This window comes from Salmo trutta, chromosome 3, assembly GCF_901001165.1.
Source record: "Salmo trutta chromosome 3, fSalTru1.1, whole genome shotgun sequence".
Lineage (NCBI taxonomy): Eukaryota > Metazoa > Chordata > Actinopteri > Salmoniformes > Salmonidae > Salmo > Salmo trutta.
The window spans coordinates 74,122,746-74,131,149 of NC_042959.1; the positions used below are offsets into that span (position 1 = coordinate 74,122,746).

At 44.4% G+C, this 8,404-nt stretch overlaps 1 protein-coding gene across 3 annotated transcripts in view; it reads left to right on the forward strand.

Annotated features, from left to right (window-relative positions):
* The first annotated feature begins 296 nt into the window (after positions 1-296).
* The window catches only part of LOC115189152 (neuronal pentraxin-1), a 16,912-nt gene continuing 8,804 nt past the window's right edge, over positions 297-8,404 (forward strand). Inside the window, exons 1-3 of one of the 3 annotated variants that reach the window (XM_029747868.1) lie at positions 297-348; positions 2,612-3,454; positions 4,604-5,266. In XM_029747868.1, the coding sequence (XP_029603728.1) occupies positions 2,741-3,454; positions 4,604-5,266 (1,377 nt within the window). In that variant the 5' untranslated portion in view covers positions 297-348; positions 2,612-2,740. Of the gene's footprint in view, positions 349-1,571; positions 1,648-2,611; positions 3,455-4,603; positions 5,267-8,404 lie in introns of those variants that run through there. The other 2 variants (XM_029747871.1, XM_029747870.1) reach the window with 2 other exon arrangements.

Below are 8,404 nucleotides of genomic sequence, written 5' to 3' on the forward strand. Positions count from 1 at the left end.
ATATTGATTAATTAAATTGCCTTTTCAATTCCCGATATGAACTTTCCAGAATCTAAATGGAATTGATCCCAACCCTGCAGCATAGCCTACAGAGAAAGAGACTGTGGAAAGGTTGGAGAGAGAGAGAGAGAGAGAGAGAGAGAGAGAGAGAGAGAGAGAGAGAGAGAGAGAGAGAGAGAGACTGTGGAAAGGTTGGAGAGAGAGAGAGAGAGAGAGAGAGAGAGAGAGAGAGAGAGAGATGTTAACACACTCCCCTGGAGTAAATCTCACAATCTGATCAGTGTATGTGGTGAGGTGGATTAACTAACTGACCAACAGAACAGGAGCAGGACACACACAGGCTCTCAGGTAAGGACACGTTCTTTCTGTTCAACAATTATGACCATTCAGGTTGGATTTATTGACTTTCATTCCAAGATGAATTAGATTATTTCAAGTTCAGTTTGATGTTAGATACAGGTGTATTTCTCTCCAAGGTGATGCTTTCTATCCATTACTACAAGCGTTTCTATGGGTCTCTGTTATCACATTCTGACTGACCGAGAGGTCATCTACAAACTTTGTAAACCTGTCTAGTGAAATTCAACTCAATTGATATGACTTTTACCCATTTATCAGATATACTCTGGTTGTGCTGTGTAGAGGCCAGGATTGGGGTCAATTGTTCTTCAATCTAGGAGATGACTGGAATTCAAATTTAAAAAAATCCTCAATTAGATTGGAATTGACAACCCAACCCTGGAAATTATATTGTCGTGCTTCGGTGGTCTCCTTCTGGCTTTGGTAAACTCTACTTAATTGCAAACGTAGCCACCATATGAGCAGATATTATGTTTTTGTTGGTCAGCCCTTTTGTAATTAGTGTTAAATGTGCCCGTCAGCTTTAAATGTATCAGTAATCACTGACTTCAATGCCCACTTTAACCATATGGTGCCCGTAGGCCTACTATAAAGTAAAGCTCCCCCCTCTCACACACACACACACACACACACACACACACACACACACACACACACACACACACACACACACACACACACACACACACACACACACAGCAGAGGAAAACGTTCTTGTCTCTCGACTCTGTCAGCCTAATAAGTATTTGTAATTAGGTTAATTGGAAGATCTGTGAAAGATAATAAAGGTAGGGCTAAAAAGGCCAAAGAATTGAGATTGGGTGAAACAGGGTTGTGTGGCTCGACAATCTGGCTCTCCTCTAAGCCAGTGTTTCCCAAACTCGGTCCTGGGGCCGCCCCTGGGTGCACGTTTTGGTTTTTGCCCTAGCACTACACAGCTGATTCAAGTCACAAACTCATCTTCAAGCTTATATTATATTAGATATTATCTCTCTCTTTATGGCCATATGAATGACTGTCAGTTGAACTGTGCAGTTGAACTGGGTCAAACAATGTCTGGATTGGGAGCGACAGGTGGCCATCAAGGTTTTAGCTGTCACCCCACGTGCCCACACATCTTTATTTACGGTGCCGTAAAAATACATCCAATGGTGATTAGATGTGATTAGGAGTGTCTGATTGCTATGGCAACGCCACAATAGATCATTGCCAACCTTTCTCCTTGGGAGGGAAGTGGCGTAGAAAACTGTCGATCGGGCTGGTCATAGAAATAACTTGCATGACAAGGTGTGAGTGATCATCATGAGATTTCTTAAGAAGCCAGTAAAATCAACATTATAATTTCAGAACATACTCTATTCTTAATAATGTGAAGGCTTAGATGCTAACTTTATTTCTTACTGATTTACTTATTTTTGGTGTTTTCGTTATAATGATCTGGTGTGCGTGCTATCGGTACTCTGTGATTTTGTTTTATTCCAGGCCAATCCCTTGATTAATCTCTCAAAAGCCAATTAATGCATCAACCCTGCAGATGGAATACTGACTACAGTCAGGCACGTGCGTGTAAAAAAATTTAAAAAATAAGACTTTTTATTTGATTTAGTCTATTCTCTCTCTCGTAACTTCAAATGCAACGAATTGCTTATCGGTTTACAATGAGTACCACCAGTAGTAGGTTAGTAGCATGTGTTGCCTCACGGTCAGGACAGGGAAGGGGCGACTGCAGTTTGACTGTTTGTTAGCAGAACAAATTCAAATCAAGTAAAGACTAGCTTGTTTTGACAGCATAGCCTAGCTAACGAGCTGATCCATCTAGTCTACATCAGCGATGATCAGATACTGTATAGAACGCGGTAGTGGCTCTAGCAAGATAATTAACTAACTTCCGTTCATCTTTGAGCTGGCTTAGTCTATAATGTATGATGAGTGAGTGTGTTTTGGTAGAAAAGTAAAACCTATGTTAAAACAAATCATGGAGAATTTGGCTACAGGAGCAGTAGAAAAATGTAAATGGTTGTCGGTCATTTTGGATGGCGGCGCCCTTTTTCTCACTTTGAGACCACCAAAGATCTGTGCACGGCCCTGCCTAGAGTACAGTACTGGCTTCCACACCTACAACTGCAGCCTTGTAGTCTTCCAAACAGCATCCACAGCAATAGAAGGGGAACTACCGGTCCCTGCTACTTTGTGTGCTGTCCTAGACCAAAAGTTACTCAGCTGCATTCTAAACCTCATACTTTTCTTGCAGGTGCTTTCCTCAACAGCCCTGGTTCTCCCACAACATAAAATCTCAGACCACAGAGCTATTGGAATATAGCTTTTCTGGGACATGCTGCTTTTAATTCAAAAGAGATAAACTTACATCACACAATTTAAAATGGAGTCTATTTCGTCAACCTCAAACCATAGTCAAAGAGTGCTGAAAATGGGACACAAGTGCATCTCTAAACCTTCGCCGTTACAAACACTCATCCTCTCCACCATCCTCCTCTTCATCTCCCCTACCTCTGCCATGCCAGGGCCTGACTATGGAGGCCACCCGCGGTTCATCTGCATTCCCGTCCCTGCCGATACCGACCCTGCCTGCTTCCCCTCTGGGGGGCCAGTCATGGGGCCTAGCGGGGCAGGGCACCACACGCCTCCTGTAGGGCCCCCGAACAGTAATGGCTGGTGGGGAATGACAGAGGAGGCTAAAACCACTATTTTACACCTGAGAGAGAGCCTGGTGCAGCAGAAAGAGACCATCTTGGATATGAGAGAGACCATCAGGGAGCTGACCGCCAAGCTCACCCTGTGTGAGGGCTCCGGGCCGGGCATCGGGGCTCACAACGACCACCATGGACTTCCATCCCATCACGGAGGGGCTGGCAGCCATCTGCCTTATGCTGACAACGGTCACCATGGAGACAACAATCATGCCTTGGATGCAGCCGGACACTACCCTGGGAATGGGGGGCACCGGTCGGACAGTGGGCATAACAACAGGGAGAAGGATAAACACGCAACACCAGAGGATATGATATCATCAAAATCGCCGGAGGAACTGGGCAGGATGCTGCAGGCCCTTAAAGAGAGAATGGATAACCTGCAGGTGAGAGAGAGTTCCGTTTAGTACAGAAAGGAGATAATGGAGATAGGATGGGGTCATGAGGAAAGAGATAAAACAATGACAGAGGGATGAGAGACAGAGACTAAAATCAAGATTAAGGGATTACTTTAAATTGTTTTGGATAAAAGCGTCTGCTAAATGGCAGATACCTATATTATAATGCGAGAGAGAGAGAAAGAGAGAGAGAGAGAGAGAGAAGAAGTGGGGTGTAATGTGTTTCCTCGTGTCACTTCCTTGTTTTGTCTCAGGTCAGGTGCTGCACATGTCATTGGATTGTTTGGTCAAATAAACAAATCAAGCTGAATAAGAGCTCGGGATAATTACATCTGTTAATCAGTCAATCACATGAAAGTACCACCCTGCCATGCGAGACACCATCTGCCACAGGCAGACAGAGTTCTACATCTTGTTTTCTGGCATCAAAATCCTTTATTTGTAAAAAACAATCAAGGATCACCATTGTCCCTTTCCTCTGCTACACTGCCAGCCCTGTCTGACTGTCTGGAGCAGAACAGTCTTGGCACAGAGAGAGACTGGCATAACCGGTCCTGGCCTGACAGCGAAGTGGCTTCAGGGGTTGGATGATCACCCTGTCTAAATCAAAATGGGCATACTAGACAAGGTTATTGAGCACTGATGGTTTAAATGGGTTCTGCTTGAGTACGCTTGGTAGGGTTTGGTATGGTTGGGTGGGTTTGAGATGAGCAGGGCAGAGCTAGCTGGGCGAGTTTAAGATTGGTAGAGAGAGTTAGGTTAGCTTGGTAGATGGGTAAAATTAGTGTTGCTGGATGGAGCTGGGCAGGGCACATCATTCCTACCTGTTCTCTCTCTCTTGCTTTCTCTCGTAATCCAGGCTTTGTCGTCCAGGTTTGTGGCCTGACTATCAGGCTGTAAGTAGAGATCATGATAATTGACACTGACCTCAGATCTGTACCCTCTGCTGCCCGTGCCATCTGTCTATCGTCACGGTCCCACAGAGAGACCACAACTCAACAATGTAGAAACTGTCAAATAGCAATACTTTTCTCACTTATCTCTCAATCTGTTTCTCAATCTCAACCATAATAAAAAAAGAATGTACGTACTGTAGTCAACAGTAAATTAGGTTAGTGTTTGTGTCTCCCTCCCCAGCAGTCAAGGAACACCTCCACCACCTACTCCAGCTCTCTGAAGGAGCTCCTCCAGAGGAAGATCAGTGCTCTGGAGCAGCAGATGCACCACACCGCTGCTGCCCTCAGCAGCAGCCCCGATCACCACGACGACAGCGATCACCACGATGACGGGCACCATGAAGACCACGACGATGACGGGCATCACGACGACAGTCACCATGACGCTCACCATGACAATGACGGGCATCACGACGAAAGTCACCATGACGACCACCCCGATGATCACCATGACGATGGGCAACACGACAACGAGGCAGATAGCCATGGTTACCTGCAGAGAACGGGTTATCGCATACCAGGGCCCAGGGCTGGCCTGCACTCCAACAACAAACTGGACTCTCTAATGAGTAACCTGCCCCACACTGGTACCAACAGCAGGAAGAAGACCAAGACCCCTGATGCCTTCCAGATCGGCTTCCCCATGAGAACCAACTACATGTACGGGAAGGTGAAGACGACCCTCCTCCACGAGATCTTTGCCCTCACCCTGTGTCTGTGGATAAAGGAGGGCGCAGGCCCCGGGCTGGGGACCCCCTTCTCCTACTCTGTACCAGGACAGGCCAACGAACTGGTGCTGATCGAGTGGGGCAACAACCCCATGGAGCTGCTGGTGGATGACAAGGTGAGACGGGGAGAGAGAGGGTTGAGTAGAGAGTGGCCATGTCTGAATACCCATACTAGTGTATTACAGACCTAAACTGCATACTCATTTCGGCGTTGGGTCTAGTGGAATTCACTCGTCTTTTCATCTTTTCCAACGTGTTTGACAACAGCTGATAATCAGAAAAATTGACGTGCTGTACCAAAATGAACAAATTATGGAAGTCTATTTTTGAAATGTCAGTCTATTTATAAAACTGTATTTTTTTCTGCATACTATTTACACTGAACAAAAATATAAACGCAGCGTGTAAAGTGTTGGTCCCATGTTTCATGAGCTGAAATAAAAGATAGTGAGAATTTTTCCTTTGCCAAGATCATCCATCAACCTGACAGGTGTAGCTTAACAAGAAGCTGATTAAACAGCATGATCATTACACAGGTGCACCTTGTGCTAGGGACAATAAAAGGCCACTCTAAAATGTGCAGTTTTGTCACACAACACAATGCCACAGATATCTCAAGTTTAGAGGGAGCATGCAATTGGCATGCTGACTGCAGGATAGTCCACCTGAGCTGTTGCCAGATAATTGAATGTTAATTTCTCTACCATAAGCCGCCTCCAACATTGTTTTAAAGTATTTGGCAGTACCTCAAACCGGCCTCACAACCACAGACCACATGTATGGCAGTTTTCTGATGTCAACGTTGTGAACAGAGATCCCCATGGTGGTGGTGGGGTCATGGTATGGGCAGACAGAAGCTACAGACAACAAACACAATTGCATTTTATTAATGGCAATTTGAATGCAGATACCGTGACGAGATCCTGAGGCCCATTGTCGTGCCATTCATCCGCCGCCAAGGATCTGTACACAATTCCTGGTAGCTGAAAATGTCCCAGTTCTTCCATGGCCTGCATACTCAACAGACATGTCACCCATTGAGCATGTTTGGGATGCTCTGCATTGACGTTTACGACAGCGTGTTCCAGTTCCTGCCAATATTCAGCAACTTCGCACAGCCATTGAAGAGGAGTGGGACAACATTCCACAAGGCCACAATCAACTGTCTGATCAACTCTATGCGAAGGAGATGTGTCGCGCTGGATGAAGCAAATGGTGGTCACACCAGATACTGACTGGTTTTCTGATCCACGCCCCTACCTTTTCTTTAAGGTATCTGTGACCAACAGATGCATATCTGTATTCCCAGTTGTGAAATCCATAGATTAGGGCCCAATGAATTCATTTCAATTGACTGATTTCCTTACATGAACTGTAAATCAGTAAAATAATAAAAATTGTTGCATGTTGTGTTTATATTTTTGTTCAGTATAGTACGCTAGAATGGGTATTCGGACATGGGCAGAGTGCATGCTATATAACTCTCTTGGATTTAACACTTCAGCTGTGAGGATAAAAGCCATGTAAGCCATGTCTCTGTAGCCAAAGGTTTAGCCCAGAAGGCCTGTTGGACTCAGTAGCTCAGATGCTCAGGATATAATAACTAGGCTACACTGAAGAGCATTGTAACTCCGAAGGTTAACCGAATGGACTTTCTGACACCAGTGATCCGTCTTAATGGCGTGACGATGACGTCAGAGAGCAGCTTACTTAGACAGCAGGTGGAGAGAGTCTCAGCCAGAGTGTGAATTACACCATGACTTTCGTGGGTCTCTATCAATTTTTATTTTTACATTTTTTTATGGGACTAATAATAAAGACATCATTTATACTGTAAAAAATGTATTACCTTTTAATGTGACATTAACATAACCACTCATGATATTTTCATCTGATTGTCAAACAAATCACTTCAAAAAGTAGGCTACCTATGCGTGTTTATCCACTCAAAAATAATTCCAGCATCCAAACTGCATGTACAGTTGAAGTCAGAAGTTTGCGTACACCTTTGCCAAATGCATTTAAACTCAGTTTTTCACAATTTCTGACATTTAATCCTAGTAAAAATTCCCTGTCTTAGGTCAGTTAGGATCACCACTTTATTTTAAGAATGTGAAATATCAGAATAATAGTAGAGAATGATTTATTTCAGCTTTTATTTATTTCATCACATTCCCAGTGAGTCAGAAGTTTACATACACTCAATTAGTATTTGGTAGCATTGCCTTTAAATTGTTTAACTTGAGTTAAACGTTTCGGGTAGCCTTCCACAAGCTTCCCACAATAAGTTGGGTGAATTTAGGCCCATTCCTCCTGACAGAGCTGGTGTAACTGAGTCAGGTTTGTAGGCCTCCTTGCTCGCACACGCTTTTTCAGTTCTGCCAACACATTTTCTATAGGATTGAGGTCAGGGCTTTGTGATGGCCACTCCAATACCTTGACTTTGTTGTCCTTAAGCCATTTTGCCATAACTTTGGAAGAATGCTTGGGGTCATTGTCCATTTGGAAGACCCATTTGCGATCAAGCTTTAACTTCCTGACTGATGTCTTGAGATGTTGCTTCAATAATATATCCACATAATTTTCCTACCTCATGGTGCCATCTATTTTGTGAAGTGCATCACACCCTCCTGCAGCAAAGCACCCCCACAACATGATGCTGCCACCCCCGTGCTTCACAGTTGGGATGGTGTTCTTTGGCTTGCAAGCCTCCCTCTTTTTCCTCCAAACATAACAATGGTCATTATGGCCAAACAGTTCTATTTTTGTTTCATCAGACCAGAGGACATTTCTCCAAAAATTATGATCTTTGTCCCCATGTGCAGTTGCAAACCGTAGTCTGGCTTTTTTATGGCGGTTTTGGAGCAGTGGCTTCTTCCTTGCTGAGCGGCCTTTCAGGTTATGTCGATATAGGACTTGTTTTACTGTTGATATAGATACTTTTGTACCTGTTTCCTCCAGCATCTCCACAAGGTCCTTTGCTGTTGTTCTGGGATTGATTTGCACTTTTCGCACCAAAGTACGTTCATCTCTAGGAGACAGAACGCAACTCCTTCATGAGCGGTATGACAGCTGCGCGATCCCATGGTGTTTATACTTGTGTACTATTGTTTGTACAGATGAACGTGGTACCTTCAGGCGTTTGGAAATTGCTCCCAAGGATGAACCAGACTTGTGGAGGTCTGCAATTTTCATTCTGAGTTCTTGGCTGAGTTCTTTTGATTTTCCCATGATGTCAAGCAAAGAGGCACTGC